The 23,562-nt window shown below is 41.3% G+C and overlaps 1 protein-coding gene across 2 annotated transcripts; it reads right to left on the bottom strand.

Annotated features, from left to right (window-relative positions):
• Positions 1 to 287: 287 nt before the first annotated feature.
• On the bottom strand, positions 288 to 22,127 carry espnlb (espin like b). 2 transcript variants are annotated; one of them, XM_064338908.1, is made up of 10 exons: positions 21,760 to 22,127; positions 18,596 to 18,786; positions 15,416 to 15,602; positions 14,826 to 15,008; positions 14,394 to 14,525; positions 3,593 to 3,754; positions 3,217 to 3,349; positions 2,788 to 2,906; positions 2,481 to 2,663; positions 288 to 2,127 (listed from the first exon to the last, which is right to left on the bottom strand). In XM_064338908.1, exons 1-10 carry the CDS (start codon positions 22,051 to 22,053, stop codon positions 610 to 612), a joined length of 3,102 nt encoding a protein of 1,033 aa, XP_064194978.1. In that variant the 5' UTR covers positions 22,054 to 22,127; the 3' UTR covers positions 288 to 609. The 2 variants fall into 2 exon arrangements, with proteins under 2 accessions (XP_064194978.1, XP_064194979.1); XM_064338909.1 differs by having other exon boundaries at positions 3,217 to 3,346.
• Between the last annotated feature and the right edge of the window lie 1,435 nt (positions 22,128 to 23,562).

Genomic DNA, 23,562 nt, shown 5'->3' with positions numbered 1-23,562 from the left:
GAGGTCTTGGAATGTGCATAGAAGTATTCTATGTACATTCTACTACATGTGTGTGTGCTATGCACATGACTAAATATGGTTTATAATACAGTATATTAACTATTCTTAAGAGCTACAATTTATGCACATACTTTGTGCATACCTGAGATCACAAAGAAAATTTAAATTTAAATTTATCTTTGTGTCACCGAATAGACCCCTTACTTTCATTTTATGCATTTACTCTTCTGTTGTTTACTATTGTTCTGAATAATTAATTGATTGGGAGAAATGACCTCACATCAGCATTTAATATAGTAAAACTTTATTGTGGCAAACGTGGCATTGATGCTGACTAATATATTCAAAACAAACTGATACACTGCACTATGGTTCATCCATTTCATTTCATCATCTCATTTCAGACATTTGTTTTGTTTTTTTGAAAGCTTGCTGAACTTGGGGAATCAAAGTTGCACACAATCACAATCTAACCATACTCACACTAATCAACTTTACATTTCAACACTAACTTAGTCAGGCATTAATGAGTGTTGGAGGGAAGCAGAGATTGCATACAGTATCATACAAAATATATATTAAAAAAAAAAAAACAGAAAAAGGCAGCAACTAATGTTCAAAGTCAAATATTTCAGCTTCTTTCTCCTTCCAGAAAGCAAAACTTCTGTCAATGTACTTGCAAATGTCATCATTGTTGAAGCAGGAGATGTCTGCATCCCCCTTTTTCAGAAAGTCCCCCTCATCTGGGGTGGCAGTCTGGACAATGACCTTAGGCACCGGCCTTGCCTCTGGGTGCAGGTGACTCCCAGGGTTGGAGGGTGGTTCCAACTGGTTTTGCGTGCTGCCAAAATACTTGACTTTGATATCCTCAAAACCATCCTTCCACTCCCTGTTCCCCGCTTCAATATCGTGGAGCACAGCCCTGTGGAAGTCCCTCACCATTTCCCAGGGGAACCGGCCCACATGGTCGAACACCTCAAAGCAGAGCAGATGCCTCATCTTCCTCTCGTCGGCAGGCAGCTCCTGCTCCAGGATGTGGAAGTAGCCCAGCATGAAAAGGTCGAGGGTCAGGCTGTTGTAATCAACGGGTACCCCATTCACACGGGGCAGGAACTGTTCGGGGGAGTAAGTGACCCGTTGGCGGTTGAGACGGCGGATTTGCCGTGAGGGGACGCCAGAGGTGATGCTCCTCCAGTTGCCAATAATCTTGTTGACGGCAGTCCGCTGTCTGAAGAAATGACACACCGAGCCGTTCCCCCTAGTCTGCTGGGGCTGAGTTTCCTGTGGGATATTTTCTAGAATTTTCTGTTCAGCCTTCCCGTCAGCTTCTTGTCCGTCCAAGCACTTTTTACCCCTCATGGTTAAGGTGTAGGCTGACTTCTTCCAGTGACTCAAGAACAAGACAACTATTCGCTCTTTTCGCAAGCTGGTGGTCTCTCTCACTGGATGAAGGCCTTCTCTGGGCACCTCTTCGCAGTCTATACCAGAATCCCTGCTGTCGTCCACCATTTCAGCAGCTCTCTCTACCCTGCTGTTAACATGCCCCTCCCGCATATTTTGCACAAGTGACCCACCACCTAGGCTTCCAGTTAAGAGCAAATGACCCGCCATCTGAGACTCAAAGTTTGATCTAAGATTCTGCACCGAGACACCAAACTGTTGAATCTCCTTTTCCACATTTTCCCTGCTTACCCTCATGGAATTCCGTCTTTCTGCTGGCTGCTGTGAGAAAACAGACACAAGCTCATTGTTGGGCATCTTGCATATGGCGCCATCCTTTTCGTTCAGGTTAGTCAGGAGCAGGGACATGCTCTTTACGATGCCAGATATGCGGTTGCACCACACTGGCAGGGGTATCTGTCCGTCATCTGCATTTGGATTGCCGAGCTGTGTGTTGACCGTGATATTGACGATGGGAGCAGGGAGGATTGTCCGCAGTTCCTCAGCCAGACGAGCCAGCTCAAGCTCATAGGCTTGGCACCTCTTCTGCATGGACACGTTCTCGATCTGTTTCTCCAGATAGACCAGGTCATCTTCGGTCAACAGCTCACCAAAGGGGCCGAGGATGGCATTGTGCACCTGCGAGAATCTCCAGCCATCCATCTCCATATATTTGCAGCCATTTTCCTGGTGGAGAAGAAAAACAAATCTGACTTACTTGAAGCCAAACTGAAAAACTAATACAATCAAATCACAAGTTGCATCAAATTCCAGTTCATTGAACATGTTGCAGGGCTTCTTCCAAGGGTTCATCATAATCTTCTAAAGCCTGGTAGAATTTATCTATTAGGATAACATGGCAACTCACAGAACGTTTTTGTGTTCGAAATTAGAGGAAGAACTAAATGTACTTTTGCAATCTCCATAAGATAATATGTGCTTCTTATCGTGTACATGATGAGTAATAAGCAGCTAAATAAGCAGTTAGGAAGTTGAGAGTTTGGTGCTGACTTTAGCCTTAGCAGGCGAATATTGTGTACCTTCCTCCTCAGGTCCTCTTCATCCTGCAGCCTAGCCTGCAGCTTGCGTACCATCACCTGCCTCTTCCACTCAGGGATCGGCTGGCCTTTCTCATCATGAGTGGGCACAAGCGAGTCTATGTCAGCCAGGTTGGCCTCCTCCGTGGGCAGCATCACTATTTCATTCTCTTTCTCGTCCACTCTCTGTGAAAAGAACATCTATAATGACCCACTTTCCCACAGTAGGACATACTTGACAAATGTTATTAATATTAAAATCACTGGCAAGGAACGCAAACAGGGAAATCCGCCCAATGAAAGGACTCACCGACTGTCCCGTGAAGACAGCTGTGATCCCTGCGTGTTTCAAAGACTTGATGGATTTCATATGCGAGAGTAGTCTTTGCTTCTCCTCCAATGTTTTCGCCTGGCTAAAGGATGACACGACTGCAAGGGAAATGCAATAAGCATGATGCACGAATGCCATTGTCCAGCAAAAATCACTGTTACATGCTGATGATTGACAATAGGTCCATCGCACGACTGAAAATAAATGAGAACATTCATAACCTAGTGAGAAGCTGATCCATGTTTAGTGAAATTTTTGACAGTGCAGGACAATCTCTAGCTGATTCAGATGATTCAGTTATTGCACAGGCAAGCTTCATATACTTTTTCTAAAGCCAAGGGAGGCAATTCTTATTGCGAAGAGTGACATAGGGTTTTGTGCGTGACATTAAGAGGCAATGGTCCTCACCATTTGATGCCATCTGAAAATGCTGGATTGTGTTATTGGTTTGTATCTGAGGAGGGGGTGAGGATGGTGGGAGGGGTGTCGCTGGGGGAGGCAGTGGGGGGCGTGGCTGGGGAAGCACTTCCTTCACTGGCTGCTGGGAAACACAGAGGAGAATGTAGGTGAAGTTTGTAACGTTCATCACCAATGTGCCCCCACATGACAATCTACAAGTGGATTGATCAACCCATTCACAAGTATGCAGTAGGATGTTTGGTATGGATCATGCAATGAAAGAAAAAAAGAAAGGAAGATTAAAGTGATTAAATCAAGGTTACTAAATCTCATTAGCCCACATATAGCAGACATATAAACTTGGATAGGCCATGGCTATGGTCACCTTGCTGTTCTCCATGTCTGTACCACTGCAGGTGTGTGCGAGCGTGCCGTTCAGGCCCTGGTAGTAGTCCGCAGAACTGGGTTGCCAGGAAACTGCTGGCTTTCCTCTTCTCTCTGCTTCACTGGAGCTAACCTCTGGCAAAGATCCGTCTGTGAAGGAGCCCTGGAGCCAAGGACAGTGCACTCTTTCGTCAGTCACCGAAATAACCTCATCGGTGAGACCAGAGAAACATCTGTCTAAATGCGCAACACTAAAGTGTTGCAATATAAAAATCAAAAACACAAACTTGGGATACCTATTAGTCCTTGAGGTGATTTGAAAAATACATAATGCATGAAGAGTGATTACACTCTTTCTTCCCTTAAAAAATAGGAGTAGGACCTTGAGCAGAGAGCCCCAGCAGAGATGCCATTGCATTTCACTGCTTAATTACACTCAGTGTCTGTGTGGCACCCTGGGTCTCATTAGTACCCCCTACTACGACACTACTGATGCTCCATCTTACTTAATGTTTAACTCAGCCACACTGCAGTAGGTCGACAAAATTATCTACTTAAAGGGATGCACGTGCCATGAGTGAGATCACATCCCTTTGCCTCTTGTGCCACCGAAAAGCGACACGTGATCCGAGAACATAACTCTTACAGAAAATGTTCATTAAGTAGTCAATTGAGGAAGGCCAGGCCAATAGGAAGTACCCATCAGCAACACCTGAGCTTTGCGAGACACAACAAAAGCTTGTCATGAAATGGACACTGCTGTTGTTTTGAGTTCAGCACCCCACTGGGCGTGTAGGATATAGGCGGTGCGAAAAGGTGGCTACCCCACAGGAAGTTTCGAGTGACATCAACCTACAGCCACTTTCAGACGTGAAATGTGGTCCCATTGCTGCTCGTTAATGCAAATGTCAAGGATGAATGCTAGCAAAACTGGAGAGTAAACTGAATGAAAGTGCTTCAAGCCTTGCAGATGCAGATTTCACATCTAGAAATCTAGAAAATCATTTTGTCTTCTACATCAATCAGTGGTTTGTCCCTAAACTCTACAAGGGCCCAGCATTGCCATTTTGTTTGTTTAGTGTCCCTTACATATCTTATATACTTCTCACATGCAGTCGTTGTAACTGTTAGACATGCTCCCAATATCGATTACGTCTTGGCAAGTTCCCTGTGTCTGCTCTGAAGTGGGCGAATCTGCATGTGGCTATTGTGTTTCTTGTTGCTGGAATGAACTCCAGGAAATTTTAAAGCTAGATGTCCTGTTCTAATAGGTCACTTAATGACCTTACTTAAGGGCCTGTTCATTAAAAATTCAATTTTTACAATTTGACTGTGTCTTTCAATATTAAATATTCTGTGTTGTATGTAATTCTGCATTGTACTGTAAATTTTTGTATTTTAGCAGTCCTATTGCAGGATCCATTGAAAAAAAAAATTGTCTCCATGGGGTTTTTCTGGGTATATAAAGGTTAAAAATGCGATAACCAAGACATTATTTTTTATCAAGTGTGCATAAAACGCTGCCAACTTTAAATTTTATCATAGACCGTTTCCATTATAAATCTTCTTTGCATGTGTAAGATATGCAGTTATACAGTGGGGGACTATGAATAAAAAGCTGTAATTCCAACATGAATCGTGCAAAATAGATGTAGATACCCTGAAATTGAAACTGACAGTCTGCGCTTGCCATATATTGTTTTATTTCTAATCCAATGTGACAGACGCAAAGCAACAAAAATGTTGTCACTGTCCCAATACATTTGCATTTAACTCACAGTGTAAGGAGTTAAGTCTTAACAGGAAAAGCAGCTCAGGAAGAGCTGAAGCCTGTATTTCTCATTTAGGAATGATTTTCCATATGCCCCAAATTTGATGTTACAGATGATGCACTGCAGCACAGGTTGAAATGGATTTTACTGCTCCCAAAAGCAGAGAAAATGGTTAACTGTAATTTCATTCACTGTACAGCACAGATAATTGCACAGTTCACATGCAAACATACATGCAAAAATACAGGCAAAAATATGTTTAAAATCCATAGTTCTAATAAGCAGGATGGCTGTCATGGATTTCATACATCCTTATGCATAAAATGAATTGCCCATTGTCTTCTTTGTTCGCATATTCCACAGAGATCAAACGGAAGCCAATAAATGTTCCCTTAAAAGCTTGCATGGTTAAAAGATCAAGGAAGCTGCAAACTGAAAGCCTAGTTTGCAAAATTCATTGTCAATAGGAGGATGAAGTACAAATCTCATTTCATCGTAGCAAAGAGAACAAAAGCAAAACAGTTTTGAGGGATTCGTTAAAAAAAAAAGTGAAAACAAAATAAAAAACGAAATCTCAGCCATCACTCCGATATAATATAATGACAAAACAGTCAAAACAAGTATGCACTGACTTCCGTGTGCTCTGAAAAACCACTCAATGTGCAGTCCCCACAGACATGCACAGATATCACTCTGATCTGACCCTGATTACGGAAATACCCTCATTATTAAAATGGCCTTTTATCTGATTATCTTTATCGGTGTAGGTCATAAATGGCGTATTCAAAACCCAATTCAGACAATTTTTGGCCAATCTTTTGATTTTTTGGTGCATGTAGACATCTAGATTCCTTTCTGGTTTTCTGCACATGCCGGGTGGAAGTAAAAGATCCTGAATGAAAACAAGTGTCCATTGAGCTCATGCTGACTATGGAGAGAATCATGTAAGCGTGGCTATTGGAGTAATCATATTACTTATATCCATGTGTATGCAATAATCTAAACACTGGCATAAACTGATTACTCCCAATAATCGAGTTATTGATGTACATGTAAATGTAGCCCCTGTCTCCATCCACTATCTCTCAGTTTTCTAAAGTAATGGCTCCAATGAACTTTGGAAAGTCCTCTTGTCATCACTTTTTTGATTAGCTACTATAATCATGACAATGCAGTTGTTGCCTATTGAAGGGCGGCAGTGTAGTATAGTGAGCAAGGAGCTGGTCAGGTTTGATTCCCGGGTAGGACACAGCAGGTTGTATTCTTGAGCAAGGTAATTAACCTGCATTGCTTCAGTGATACATCCCGCTGTATAAATACATGCGATGTAAATGCTATGTAAAAAGTCACTCGGGATAAGAGCATCTGCTAAATGCTGTAATGTAAAATCACGAAGTCGCTCATTCCTCAAGTAAAACACACATTGAATTGAGACAGAGAACTGAAACATGAAGATGTACCATGCTGTCTCATGCCCTGAGTAAAACCTAAATCTAAAGGAGTTCTTTCTCCTTTAAGTAGAAAAATGCTCAGTTTTAGACATCATAGAGTCCAGAGGAGCTTGGTAGGCACCATCCTTTAATGAGATAGACTGCATCTTGCACAGAAACTCCTCTAATCCTTATTTATGAAGTGGCATTGAAAGAGCCCCACGGCCATGCTGCCTACCTTTCTCGGTAGCAGATATCAATTTAATGAGACTATATACAGTGAATATAAATGGCAATCAATCACTTCATCAATCACTACAAAATGAGGCTAAGATGTGAGAACACCAGAAGTATGTGGAGCTTGTGGAGGTTGAGTATTTCAACCTGTAACCAACTTTTTTCTGCATAATACATTGCATTGTATCCAATTGAGCAGCCTATTAGTAGGGGGACATGATGCAAAAAACTATAGTGTCTTTATTTCATTATCCTCCAGTACAGTGAAACCCTCTCTCGCAGACAGCAGAATCTTGCAACATTTGCAGATTCTAGTGTAGATTTGTTCTCCATTGTGCCAAACATGTCACTTCTTATGTTAGCTGCTTAAAGAGCACACTGTAGTGAGGAAATACTTGTTAAATCAGCACTCATTATTCCACAGGAGTCTAGAACTAAGGGAGTACAGTCCATACATTCACTCCATGCATTCAAAAAATTCTGTTCATTTAAAATATAAAGCATAATCTGAGTTTCACTAAAAGCCAAGATAAATAATTTACTTACAATCTCTTGCGCGATTAATCTCCCACGTAAGTCATGCAGTTGAAGCCTTCACTGATGAAGATACTATGTCATCTGCAGCTTAAACCATCCGCACCTTGGAGCACTCATCAGCTTCTCAGCCAATGACCAAAAGCCTCAGCATCAGCAGGCAATAAACAATAAACTGATAGGAGACAGTCTAAAGAAGCCATAAATGATTAAGATGGGGGATTGGGTAGACAGCGATGTCGGGGATGTGGGTGCACACCAATGATGGTATGTTGTGCACCCAGTGATACTGTAGGTGTGTGTCATTAGCATAGCCAGGGGGCTGCTGTCAGGCTAACTAGTAAAGGTACACTGCGTACTGCTTGGTTGACTGCGCTTCCATTCTCTGGTCGTGAAGGGACTGACAAGGCTAGTGTAACAGAGATTTATTCTTGTCCATGTGTAGGCGAGGAGCGGTCGCTGGCCAGGCGAGTAGTAAATGGATCTGCCCAGTCAACCATTCCATTCCAAACAAAAGATGAGAAAAAAAGAACAGATTTATGCCTACACGACTCACTAATCAGGCATTCTCATACATGATGGCAGGTGTCCTATGTTTGTATGTCCTGGTTTCCTCTCTGTGCTCTGTGTCATTTTATCCTCAGCAAATGGTATATCTCACAGTCCAGCTTGTCTCTGCTCTGGAGAAAGGCCAAAACGGGACACAAGAACCCAGTGGTTCCTAACCTTGGCCCTGGAGAGCTACAGGCTTTCCTGGTTACTCAGCACATACTTTATCAGCTGAAACAGGTTAGCACACAGTTGATTCAACCTCACATGGTTTCACAGGTCTTTCATTTCTGGGTCATGGTTTAGAAGTTGATTGCTGAACTTAAGGTGAAAACTGTGGTGCACCAGGGCCAGGGATGAGGACCCCTGCCGTAGCCTTTGCTCAGATAGTCAAGACCCCATGAATTCTATCCAGATCGACAGAGATCCATAGAATGCACAGAAATTCGTGATGCTATGATTATTTACTGATGTTTTAGTGCTTTGTTTAGTCCATGCAAAACCTTCATTGATTTGCTTAAAGGAATTGAGCAGGGTTGTATGCATGGCTCAGATTGAGGGGGAAGATAGACGGCAAATTTCCATAAAACATAAGTGAAGCCATTCCTGTCCTGCACATGCACTAATGTCTACTTAAAGTAATGACCTGGATGAAATAAAGCAATAGTGTTAAATGTCCATCTAAAGTCAGTATACTAAAGTCAGTCAACTTTCAGAGATGTATTGAAATTAATATGAAACTGGTTCAATCATGAAAACATAAAATTTACCTACCTCAGATATTACATTTTAATTAACTAATAGTATAATTTTTTGACTGATTCCAATTAGTCGTAGGTTATTGTTTTGTTTGTTTTTGTTTTTTGGCACTGTAACTTAAAGTTTCCCACATAACATCTAAACATGGTTAAAACATGGCATCTGTATTTACAGTAAATCAGATGTAGCAACAAACTTGTAATCAGCAAACTAATTTATCTAGCCTCATAATTTTGCATTAGTTCATGTGCTCACTGGTATGTGATAGAATTCCTCAGATAATCATTAATTTGTAATATCTTTTCTGGCCATGATAATATATTTTAGTCCTATATGTTGCATTAACACTTCTTGATGAACGCATGAATGACACCTGATGCCTCGCATGTACCCCTATACTGTATGAATTGTTTTAATGTGATCTTATCTATAAGTGAACCAGTGTACAATATACAGCCAATTAGTTCATTTAGCCAGGTACTGGGTGGAAACAAGTACCTGCATACACACGACCCCTTCAGGACCGGAGTTTCCCACACTTGCTATTAATTGTCACTTGGGTTTAGAGCTGGCGGCTGGGAAGGCTGTGATATATGGATAATGACAGGATCATGCCCTGTGAATAGGGGTCATCTTGAAAAACACTCCCTCTGCAGGAAAGATATGCGATGCTAATAAATAAATGCTAATATCATTGGGTGAAAATGATCCCTGAGTACCATTAGTTAACATTTGACTGACCTTTACATCCTAGGGCCATGGGTGCACCTCAGAAATGGCAAGTAAATGTGCCCCACACAGGTACAGAGCCACCAGATCCATTCACATTTGAAACACTGGTTTAATATTTTCTAACGGGGTACCTGTGCCATTTGTGACCTTTTTGTTTCCTACCAATAGTCTACATATAACTTATTGTTATCGGTATTAGGAAATAAAATAATTCTATTAAATTCAACATTGATAATCTGTTTTAAATGTATGTTCTGTATCGCTTTTCAGCAGCCCTCATCAATTATAAAAAAGGGAGAAAGAGATCTGCATCCGGATGGCATTTCAAACGTTGTACATGAAATTAATACGAACTGTTGCGTATATAATTTTGATACCTTAGCATGATATGGCTCACATGAGCAGAGGTACACCACCCTCATTCTCCTCTGTGAGCAGACTGACTGCAGATCTGCAGGTACATTTAAAATAATGTGCTGTATAAAAAGCCCTATGCTATACAATCAAACCATATGTGTTTGTTTATGTGACCTCCACCATCTCCTCAACAGCAGGCATTTACCAGAAAACATTGGAACCAGACTGACCTCTTTGGAACTGAACCAAATGTTAAAATGGTTGGCAGGTGAGTGGGCGCAGTAGATGTCCCAATCCAATTATTCCTGTGCCAGAAAATGAGAAGGTCTGACACAAAGAACATTGAGAACGACAGCGTCGCTAGCAAATTATTTGTCAGTCAAAGACAAGTAATTAAAACAACCCACCATCTGAATTCTTTTGTATGCTAACACCGAATATTTTATAAACCAGGTATTGTCAACACCCTCCATAAAGCAACAGTTGAAGAAAGATGATTCATATCAGTGAACCAAATCTGTAAGTAAAACTAAATATAAAACGAAATAAAAACTAATAACTTGTTGCTTTTTTCACTTCATCAGTGTTTTTGGCATGTCTTTTTTTTTCAATTTATCCAGAAGCAGGGAAAACTCATTTAACCCCAGTTTATCATTTTTTTGAAATAAATTTGGAATCAGCAGTTAGGCCCCTAGGGTTTTGGTGGCCCTAAATAAGAATGTTGATGCGGCTCCAAAGTGCTCCAAAATGAATCACACGCACCACTTAAACTTGCATTGTGTGGCCCACAGATGGCTGTGGCCCTAAACGACTGCATAGAGTGTTTATGACAGAGGCCATCTCTGGTAGTGGCTCTCGAGTTACTACTATGCCCCCTGTACACCAAGAGCACTCCATTCCCCCCATGCACCCTCCCGTGAGTCAGGGACTATTTTAAACCCTACAGTCCACATATTACTGCAGGGAAGCTCAAACAACAATTAGAAGAGAGGTATCTCCCTACCCTACAGTCGAACCTGCCCTAGTGGTGAGTATCTCCTGTGTACTGAGCCACTCAGAAAAAGATACTTATCATGTAGGGGTGGATAATGAGGCCCCATTGTGCTGGCCCATTGAAAAGTGACCACTCAAAGACTTGGATAAGGGCAGGAAACATTACATAATCAAGCACGGTGCCAAGTTCTTGTGCTTCCGTCCCCTTGATGGGATTGACTTGGCTGTTGTTCTCCGAATTGGATTGAGAAAATACACAGGAAGAGGAGGAAAATAAAAGAGATAGTGTGAGACAGCCCCTGAAACTCAAGTCAGAGGATCTCATAACCAGCTTAGCCCCCTGGTTTTAATACTTGAGCAGCCAGAGGAGAGTAACTGATAGTCCCCTCCTCTAAGCCAGGGAGGCCTGCCTATAGCTGCTAATTAGTTGCTTTGTTGAGGGGAATTATCTTGGATGCAGCATTGCATTCTCTCAGTCACAATATGATATGGCAATAAGACCTGTTTCAAGCTAAGAAGTGGTGTTTTGATAATGATGCCAATGGCATATTTAACAATGTTGTGGATATACGAAGGGGACATATGATTTCTCCAAACTTTAATATACATATGCTACACTTATCAAAAAGAACAGAATCTGTATACAGTTAAATGCAGAAGTATTGGGACAGTGACACAATTTCTGTTGTTTTGGCTCTGTACTCCTGCAGATTGAACTTGAAATAAAACACTGAATATGAGGTAAATGTGCGGACTGTCAGCTTTAATTTGAGGGTATTTACATCCATATTAAGTGACCTGTATAGGAATTACCGCCCGTGTTATACATCGCTTTCCATTTTCTTTAGCGCCAGAACTAATTCACATCCCTTTGCCAAATTAATATTTTGCCTTTTTATCAATGGTGTTTCAGGCTATGTTCTTTTTTTTCTAATGTCATTATTTAACTTGTTCATGTTGCATAATTTTACTGATAGTTACTGAATGTAACTATGGACGTATTATTGAAGTAATCTGTGAAATACACCACACTGCAAGCATACTACATACTACATCAATATTTCTCATATTTCAGGAGAAAATTATTTCAACAAGACACTTTAACTGTAGTATCTTGAGATCTATAATAATACAGGCCCTGAAGTGGGCAATAGTCATTTTTACAGTTTTCTTTTCAACACTTGCTTAGTCTCATAAAAGAGCCATTTGAATTATTTTCTCCCGTTAGTCTCCAATTCCTAGTTTCCAAGGTTATGCTTTAGTAAGCATGTCCCTTCAGAAGCTCTGCTCCTTAGGGACTCATAATACACCTTTTTTATCAAGGCAAATAGCACAGTAAGGTTGGGTATATTGTTCCAATGGACGCTACACAGAGACCGAAAGAAATAAATAACTAAATAAGTGCTGAATTGAATCCTGGTGAGGGACATTCAAAAATAATTGCCAGACTGCTTGTGACGTCCTTAAAGTCATATGATACTAAAAACACAGCCCATTAGTATGTGATATCTAATGCATCATCCAGGTATCAGTTGAGCATACAATGGAATCACTTTCTTGATGACCTGATTGGCAGAGCATACCGTCATGATAAGATTTTGTGACCAGTTAGGCTGACAGTTATCTGCTGGCTTTTTTTTGTTGTTGCCCCAAGCAACAATGGTTATAGAATTCTTTAGGAAGCAACAAGTGTAAAGCACAGACATAATGTACTGCAATACTGACATACTGCAATGGAATGCCAGAGGAACCACAGAATTGTTTGGGTTCCATGCATATTTCCCCATTTTGCTGCTTGACCATTAAACAAAGAAAAAGAAATCCATTTCTATGGTGAGTCTGGGTTGTCTTTTGAGACATTAGGCATGCATTACTTGCATTTCTGAAACTGTTTTCATTGAAATGTGTATAATATCATGTGCTACTACAGATAAGATTTCATATATATTTTGCCATAAAGATTTCCGTAAATTATTAATGAACCATAATCACCCAATGTCTTCTATAATCTCATCTTAAATGAACAACATTCCATAAAAATAACAGGTATAGTATGTGTTTACTCCTCAGACAATCTCAGATGTGGTCTTCCTATTTTAGTGAATTTAGAGCGATGCTTACTGTTTCAAGGATATGTCTAACAGACTAAAATGGATGCTACATTTCAAGGTGTTGTGTCCCAAGTCAGTGCTGACCTCCTGTTTTGTTTGCCTCATTGCTTAGGTCATTTATTCTCAATCACACAATGTTAAAAATGCAGCGAGGGTTCACAGCACCGCCCCTCGGCCTCCACAGCGCACCTGGATCGATTAACCCCCATTTTCTAAAGAGCATGGGAGGAGAGAAAGCGCCAGCGCACTGGTGGTTCTGAAATATTCATAATGCAAACTAGAGAGCATCTTAGTTACTTTCCTGTCCTGTCGAGCTGCAAGATACAAAGGGCTTAATCCCTAAATGTTCCATTGAGGACAACCAACATCTGTCAACACCCTCCCTTAGTTCTTTTGTAAGGCGTAACCTTCCGTGGATTTTTGGTCCAGGTCTCTTAGAGCATCTTCTGAACAGCTTGGCCCTTAATTGTACATCATTAGAACACTCAAGAATGGAGAAATTCTGAATTTTGCTTTTTTAGAAGGATATTCCATATCCCCATACTAATCTAGCATTTGAAAAATAATTCAGCCAAGTGCCACGTCTGCCACCAGTAATCTACACTATTGATGGTGACAAGCATAAGTAAAATAAAAACAAACATTAAAGATCAGAGGCCATATATATATATTATATATATACATATATATATACACATACACACACACACACACACACACACTACATGGCCAAAAGTATATAGACACCTGACATCCAACATCTCATCCAAAATTATAGGCATTAATATGGAGCTGGTCCACCCATGCTGCTATAACACCTCTACTCTTCTGGGAAGGCTTTATACCAGATGTTGGAGCATTGCTGCAGGGATTTGCTTCCTTTCAGCCAGAAGAGCATTATTGAGGTCAGGCACTGATTGGGCTATTAGGCCTGGCTTGCAGTTTGCTTTCCAATTGATCCCAAATGTGTTGGATGGGGATGAGGTAAGGGCACTGTGCAGGCCAGGCAAGTTCTTACACACCAATCTTGACATTGTGGACATTTATGTGTGCCTAGGGGCATTGTCATGCTGAAACAGGAAAGGGCTTTCCTTAAACTGTTGCCACAAAGTTGGAAGCACAGAATGATGCAGAATGTCATTGCATTAATATTTGGCTTCACTGCAACTGAGGGGCCTAGTTCAAACCATGAAAAACAGCCCCAGTCCAAGGGATGTCCAAATACTTTTGGTCATATATATATATATATATAAACAGTATTATAGTATTTGTTTCAACTTTCATTTAAATGTTATGAGAATTGTGTAAGTTGCACAAACCGGTCTTACACATTGCTCCTTTGTCCGAAGGTAGTTTGCACAATCATAATGGCCATTGTATTCAGCCAGGTCAGCTGCAGTAAATCCATCTTTGTCTTTCTCTGTGGGACTGACCTGGTTGGTCAGCAGGATTCGGCAGCACTGAAGGAAGAAAAGGTGTCAAAGCTCACTCCATTTGCCTGACATTTATTATCTAATGCAGGGGCAGCTAACCCTGATCCTGGGGTAAAAACAAGGTCTGTCAGGCTTTTTCACCTTCAAACCAAGAATCAGTATAGCCCATTAGACCAGGTGAAATTAATTAACTGTGTAATCAACTGCTTTAATTCGGTGTCAGTGAAAACCAGCAGAACACCTGGTTCCCCAGGACAAGGATTAGGAACCCCTGCTCTGCAGGCAAAATCCATCTAGTAAAACAGGGAGAGATGTCAGCCGGCCCACCTCTAGCTCCCCATTCTCAGCAGCGTCATGCAGGGGGGTCCCGCCCCAGTAGTCCTTGATGACCGGTGCTCCCATGCGCAGCAGTCTCTCAAGGATGCGGTGGTGCCCTCTGCTGGCAGCAAAGTGCAGTGCGGTGGCCCCTTCCTTATCTTGACAGGAGAGGTCTATGTCGGTGAAGGAAGCCTACAGGGGAGGACATGCCCAAGTCATACTCTGGACCCACAACCCCGACTAATCTGTATGACTTACCTGCATCTATATCATTCCATAGGTATGACTAAACTGAAATGCAAATGAGAGTTGTTAATTATCTAAGGGGAAAGCTGGCGACAACTCATCAGGAAACCACAGTTTGTGTTCAAGGGATTTTTCATCTGACCTTGAACCCATAATTGCTTTATCTATTTAGGACTATAATAGAAAGCTTTTGTGTGCCCATTAAAAAGCTAAACATTGAAAAACATCACCTGTAAATCAATCAGACTCTGCTAAATATCAATAAGTCCCTGCCAAATATGAGCTAGCGCTTGTATGGTCTCCACAGGATTGTATTAAATTGAACTGAAGAGGTATAACTGTTGCACACTCACCAGCCAGACCACCAGGGCATGGTGGCCCATGTGTGTGGCAGCGTGCAGGGCAGTCATGCCATCGTGGGCCTTCAGGTGGACGTCCGCCCCGCAGTCTTTCACCAGGTACTCCACCACATGCAGATGGCCCTCCTGGCAGGCTATGTACAACGGGGTGGCACCGATGACCGTCTGGCGATTCACACACCTGTTCAGGCAGATAGGCATACAACAAACAGTATGGCATTTCGCTTTTCTACTTTAATTTCCACTTTGAAAGAAATGACCTTCGGTATGCACTTATTGTATGTCCCTTTGGATTAAAGCATCTGCCAGATAAATGTAATGTACGGTTGGTGTGCATTGGATGCTTCACCTTTGTTAATGATTTTTAGGAAGTCGATTCACCTTTTTGCTGAAGCAGAGTGCAAGGTAATTTGCAGTTTTTTAAAAACATTTCTAATTTTTATAGATGCAGCCAGTATGAAGTGAGAAAATTGACAGCAATAAGCCAAAAAAGAACAGTGTGAAAGTGCTCAAAAAAGGGACGTACATATTTTTGGAAAACTTTGTTAGAAACCATACTGACTGCATCCCAATACTCAAGAACAGACAGAATTGATAGCAAAAAGTGTGCCTCTTCTGTAAAGATTATTTTAAACTTTCAATGAAGTGAAAGATAGCATGACTTAGCTAACACAGCAAACTAGCAAACTAGCTAAGCAAATTCAATGTCAGGCGTCTGGACATCCTCAGGATATTACAGTGGGAGTTCCCTGACCGTCATATTACTCTGTCTCAGCTCATGGACAGGCATTCCTTCTCCTCAACTGGAGCATATCCTTCAACTGTGTTAGTTACGATGTAACTGGCATGTCGGGCTCACAATAATCAGATATATCTTCATGATCTTCAACATTAGTCATTTAACTAAATGTAGGTATTGTTAGTAGAATGGCACAGAAGTACTCAAAAACGGTCCAGAAAATTGACGGTTATAAAATATGCCATGATTCTTTAAAAAAGGTCGTATTTAATTTGTGCATGTCTCGGCAAATGTATTATCAGACAGAAGAATTTAAGATGAATCAGGTAGAATGTACCGCTACTCTAAAGAATGAATGCTCTGTCTTCACCGGCTGAGAATGCAGTGAAGACAACTGACCACGTGCGGCCTTGACTGTACGGTCACTGATCTTCACGGACAGCTAAGTGTCAGAGGAAACCACTGTTGGAACTCCAGAGTGAGTTACTTAACCCTGTACCTATAACATGCGCAAGTAAGCAGCAAAACCTCCATGCATGATATATGGATACTGACCCTGCTGGGTTCAAAGCACTCTTATATCTCTATGGCAACAAGGAAGGTTCCCATGCATGTGGAAGTAGGGGGGGGGGGGGGGGGCTTGATCTAGTTTCAGCCCAGGAGTGGTGAGAAGTATGGGGAGGGGGCTGGTGGCGGCAGTGAAAGGACAGAGGCGCCGTACTCAAATGCTGAAAGCCAACAGATAAGAGTCACTCCATCCATTATGGATGGGGACGGCCACCAGGCCAGTTCGACAGATGTCCTGCCCATTCATCTGCCATGCAAATGAGCATCTCCTGAGAGATGATGCCGTTGACAACGTGACCCTTACCCGCCTTTATCTGTAGCCAACCAAGTGTTTCCATCTCAATTTCAGGTGGGCAGACACCTGTCATGTGATCCACCCTGCTTGTGGTTCCACTGAGTCACAGGCGATCGATGGATGTATAGATGTGAATGCTAATGAACTTTGTTAAAAGGTTTATTAATTCAATTTGGTGATGGAGGAGGTTACATAGCTCTTTTTGTCATTTTCCAGCTGTTATAGTATTGAAATGCTAATTCATATTCTCATATCTTTTTTATTTATATCAAGATATTTGTAAATCAATTACATGATTGGTTGGCACAATATTAAAATGCTATAGTTAAAAAGAATGAAGCCCCCAATAGAAACTATTTTCAACATTTCAAATAAGAACCAGAAAAGATTAATATTTTGTGGAATAAATATAATAAATAAATAAAATATAAAATGTGCAATAAATATAAAATACAGTTGAGGTGCATCCCAGTGTTATCGGGCATGGCTGGCACAATTATTTTGGAGTTGTGCCAACCAAACCTGGTATAGGCATATATTAAACATGATTGAACATAATTCTATTCAAAATCCATGTGCCGGTGTGTGAGGGGGACTACACATACAACATTGTAGTTACTGTTCCGGCCTTTGGATTGTGTGTGCCAGCATGCAGGGACACACAATCCAAAGGCCGGATCCACACACACGTGCTAACACACACATACACAAACATCCACAAAGACAAAGAAAAAAGAAAGATAAATTATATTTTTATTTATTCCATCATGTCATTCTTTGTAACTAAAGCCTTTTAACATTGTGCCAACCAACCCCACAACATGTGCCAACCAATCTTGTGTGCACAACATGAATTTAATCATTAATCACCTAATTTTAGAAACCACTTGTGGACATTAAAATACATTGAATTATAGCTAAGACCTTAACCTTTAATTTGCCATTGTTTGGCATATTCTAACATAACTTATGCCAGAGAAATACGGCAAAGAGTGAAAAGTGTGCCAACCAACGGCGGTCTCCCCTATGCATTTATTTACTTCTGTGTTACAGAGGAATGCTGTTGTGTTCTCTAAGTTATGAATGTGTTTCATGAAATTTTGGTTTGTTGTTTTGGTTTGTGAAATGATCACCTATTTATTTCTATCAATAACTTCCATTTCTGATAGTTCCACCTGTTGATGTGAAGACATCTATGAAGTGCAAACATTTTTACAAGTAAAAACTGAATTGTTGATATGAAATCAAACATTTTAACAAATAATGAATGCTGATACTCTGACATTTAGATATCAAGACAACATATTCATTAGTTAAAAGCAATTATAGCTGCTTTAACTTCCTGATATGTTTAAATGCAATTACAGCTAGTTGAAATGACATTGTAGATATATAGAGTTATTACTAGTGAAAGGCATATTTTTGATATCCATAATTACTAGTCTCAGGAGTAATTCAAACTGCCATAGAAGAGAGCATGAGCAGGAAGATGTGTTCATGTTTGGGGTTGATGTAAAGCGCACTATGACCTCTCCCTGGTACTGTGTGAGAGGTGGATAGGGGGACTGGTTACCCTGGGGCCTGGTGGAGCAGCAGTTTGAGACAGGTAAGGTCACCCTTGGCAGCGGCATAGTGGGCAGGCAGGGCCCCACAGTCCGTCTCCGCCTCTGCCCTGCCCCCGAACGACAGCAGCCACTGGAGGACATCCACCCGGCCAAAGCGAGCAGCAAGGTGAAGCGCTGTAGCTCCTGCACTGTCGCGGTCCTGCAACACAAACACACACACACACACACACACACACATACGCATACACACATACACACACACACATACACACAGACACATGCACACACACACACACACACAAACAAACAAACAAAAACATACGTGCACACACACACAAATGCACGCACATGCACGCTCACACAAACACACACATACACACACAAACAAACAAACACACATGTGCACACACACACACACAAATGCACGCACACACACACACACACACATACCCACACACACACGCACACACACACACACACACACAAACAAAAACATACGTGCACACACACACACACACATACACGCAAACGCACGCGCACACACACACACACACATACACATATTAGTTTTGTATCGTTGCATTGAAAGAATAAAATACAGTGATGCCATGGCCATGGAGCTGACCAGCACACTTGCACTGAATGATTAAACTCTGAAACTTCTTTTCTCATTCCAGAACAAATGTATGGCATATAAAAAACAAAGAACATTGTCTTATGGAATGCTATGGTAACATACAGCATTGACCCAATAAACTGTTTATCAAAACTTATGAACAATTTTTATATTGCTTTATAATCATTCTTAACTACCAATGGTACAGCCTGCCTCGTTAAATGCGCAAATACATTTCATGAACATACAATGAATGGCTGTGAATGATAGTCATTAACTGGCTTTGTGAATAAACGTGAAAGGTGTCTTTCTATTCATAAACTGTGGAATAATGTGTGTTATTTGGAGACCCTGAAGGCAATAGTGAGCATGCCCCACTCCCTGCTGGATCTAAACCCTCTCCAGAATAACCAATTATAAGCATGAATGTTCAGCAAAGCCCTGTAAACTTGTTTTTACGACCTATTTAATGAAACAAACACAGCACTCTAAACTAGAAACAGACAGAATGAAAACATGACCCAAAACCAGTAATTTATCTAAACTTTTTGTAGATTAGCTACTGAATAAGCAGCATGCTAAATGAAAATGAATCACTGTCATCACCAACTGACTCCTTGATGCTACTTGGCAGTTCAATGTGCTTTAAATCATTTAATTAAAAGAGACAAGGTTAAAAATGATTTGATTATGATTATGTCCTGAAATTCTGTTATAACTAAAATGACTCCATGTGAAGTACCCAGAGGTAACACTACCATGCGCAATTAAGCTAAAAGGGGTGAGCTGTTGATGCAGAGCCATTATTTCAATGGAAGGAATGTTAATCATGCAGAACAAAGGAATAAAGGTTCAGGACATTTATGGGTGTTTCTAACTCATGTTTCTAGTTCATGGGGTTCCACTGGCATATAAACCTGTATTTAACATGGGTGTCACATTAAGATTTTAAACCTCATTAGCAAGTGAGTCTAACCCAAAATAGGACAAGCACAACAAAGCAGAGGAACACAAACAAGTAATGTACAAACACCAAGACTAAAATTCAAAAGTAATGTACAATACATACAACATCAAGGGACACTCCACAAAATACCATAGCACGATATAGCACATGGTTCTCATCATTCTCTTTCATTCGCCCCCAACCTTGGCCCTGGAGAACCACAAGATCTGCTAGTTTACAGTCAGTGGGTTTACATGGTGTTTGAAAAAGTCGATTTATTGTATTAGTCCGGTTAAAACTGGACTTTTAAAAATCATGTAAGCACTGTAGTCTGACTGAAATCGTACAAAGTTGAATTTTTCAAATTCGGACCAACATAACTAGATAATGCGGTTCAGGGTCGATTTACTATAGCATGTATACACTTTAATCGGACTACAATTGGCCTAGGCGTTCTGCACATGTTCCATAATTTACATAGCAACTTTACGCTCACTGTGGTCAAGCGGAATCGATAACGTTTCAGAAAATATATAACTTTAAAAGATTTAATTCAGTCTTCTACTGGGACTTTCGCCGTTTATTGAGGGTGTGACTGAAAATTTTGGTGCTGCTGACTATAATCGAATGTTTTTCACATTTATCGTTCAATTGAGCAAGTAGCCTGCCATTCAAAGTACATTTTTATGGGTTAGTGCTGTCCGATTGTACTTCACATTAACCTTGTATGGCGATCAATAAAGGCTAACAGCACAGTACCACTTAATTATTGTCACTTCTATCACTACTGTGATGAACTAAAAAAAGGCGACAAATAACCTTTTCTGTGAGAAATGCATTGTCGAGCTCACGCGGATACACTGCTGGCGCAATTCTAAAGCTCCGTTCTGCCCTCCCTAGTAGCATGGTGAAAAAAACACATTTCTGGACGGACAAGGTCACCAACTTCATGCTATCACAACTAAAGAAGTTAAATATCATAAAATACATGATGGAATAAAAACGCGGAATGACAAACTATTTATAAAAGGTGCGACAACATTGGAGGAAGCAAGATTTATAAGAAGCCTTAGTCAGACACACCTCGGTTAATCATTTGATTCTTTCCGAGTCATGCATATTGGGACAATGACAATAATTCAATTAAATCTCATCTTTGGCCAAATCGAGCTATTAATATAGCTTGATTTCAACTGTGCATGTAAACAAGTGTCACTGAGCAATTAATTGATGGCTAGACCAGTTGTTTCCACCATTAATTTAACTGGGTTTGCTTCTTGAGTCTGAACCGGTTGCAAATTTTCAGGCATAAACAGGACCCAGGGCCAGGACTGGAGATGGGCCTGTATATCCATGTTTCCATCTGTGTATATCTGTGTATTTATGTATATTACTTTGTCAGTAAAATGTCCAGTATTAATTCGACACTTTTCAGAGTGGGACCAAATGTTATCTGTTAAGATTTAAATTAACACTGTTAGAGTTGAACTAACACTGGACATTTTACTGTGTATCTCGCAATCCCTCTTTTTCCATTGTTCCTCTCTCAGACTCTCCCCAAGCCGGTTCCCAGTAGGCCTGATGCTCCATGATGCCCCATAAGGCCTCACCTCAGTGCTGCAGATCCTGTTCTCTACCAGCCACCGCAGCGCTGGCAGGTGCCCGGTGGCGGCCGCATCGTGAGCTGCCGTTGCCCCGTTCCCGGCCCTGGCATCCCCGGGGAGCCCCGCCTCGCCCACAAGGAAGCGGAGGCAGTCCAGGTGGCCGCAGCGGGCGGCCTGGTGGGCGGGCGTGGCCCCCTGGGCGTCGGCGACGGCCGGGGTGAGGTGGCCCGAGGCGAAGAGGGCCCGAAGCGTGGGCAGGTCCCCCTCGCGGGCGGCCTGGATGCCACGGTGAAGCACCATCCTCTCCTTCCTCTCCTCTTTCTCCCTCTCCCTCTCTCGCTACGTCTCTCTGGGCCCGGTAGAGACAGTGTAGGTTTGGAGCTCAAACCCTCCCCCCACCCCTCTCCACGCTCACCTGCCCGAAAAACGACACCTGCACCTCAGCAGCTGGCCGGTGCAGCACCAGAAGAGAGGGAAAGGAGAGAGAGAGAGAGAGAGATAGAGAGAGGCGCATATAATAAAGACAATGAGAGGCATTTGGTTCCAGAAAGCATGTCGACTGTCTGTCTTCTTGGAAAAGCGCAGTGAAGCATGACTGCCATCAGCTTTTGGCAGAGGAGATCGCTGATAACATGGAGATTAAAGTAAGTGGAGAAGTCATCTCCAGAGTACCATCTGCAGAGGGGGTTATATTGCATTACACTACTGTGAAATATATTTACCACAATATTTACTAAAAACTCCAAACATTCAAATGTGCTCTAATATATTCAATAAGGGCCTTGTAGTGCTGATTATACTTCAGCACTTTTGGTACTTTTCGGGTACTTTCAGAATTTAAATCATGTTAAAAATAAATCATGTACAGTACATGACATTCACAGTAGACACAATCATCCAGAACTGTATTCCAATTCGTAATAAAATGAGAATATGGAATGATGACTGACAACTCTTCTCTGCACATACAACCAAAGGTATAAATTAAAAGGACGTTTGAGCACCTAGTCTTTTGCACGAAGAACTATCTGTTCTCTCTCATTTCATTACATTCAGAGCAGAAAAGCCCCCGGGTTCCAAGGTTCATGCATATTCTCCAGACTCTGTCCCAGACAGCCTTTTAAATAAAGAACCAAAAGACAGTCTGACATTATCAAGCCCCCATTAGCGCTAGATTGCATTTAACTGATGGAGAGCATGCAGACCTTTAAATAAATTGATTTTGTTCGCTTGCTGCTGATAACTCAAAAATGAGGACTCATGGAATCCGTTAAAAGGGATAATGTAATCTGTATGCAACTTTAATCTTGCTTGGTTTGTTGCAACTTGTTTTTAACTGTTCTGTGGCTATCGGCACCTTGTGAAGAGCACAATTCAAAAAATTTAATTTAATAATTGGTTAATCAAGAGAAGGGAGGAAAAACAGGCAGGAGAAACATAATGGCAATTTGGGCCTTGATTACTCCAGAAACATCAGTTTGGGTCGGTTGATAATGATTTTTGTCCCATTTTCCCAAGAATAAAATTCAGTGTAATCTATATGAGGTATACAATGAAGACATGAATTTAGGATTGTAAATTGTTCCTTCTCCTATCCCTCAGTCTGGATGAAGGATTCTGGGGCTCAGAGCAGACCTCTCATCGCAAGCTTCAGCTTTCTTTCAGCAGGTAGCTATGGCACTATTTCCCCAAGTCTCAAATGAAGCCTCTCAGTTTCCAAACACTAAATTTTGTTCAAAAGAAAAGTGACATTGCACTTTTGTTTGAATGGACCATTTATCAGTAGTAATACAATACGGAACACTGGTA

This window comes from Anguilla rostrata, chromosome 6, assembly GCF_018555375.3.
Source record: "Anguilla rostrata isolate EN2019 chromosome 6, ASM1855537v3, whole genome shotgun sequence".
NCBI lineage: Eukaryota > Metazoa > Chordata > Actinopteri > Anguilliformes > Anguillidae > Anguilla > Anguilla rostrata.
Note: the sequence above shows the minus strand (reverse complement) of the source record. Positions and strands in the feature narration are given on the sequence as shown.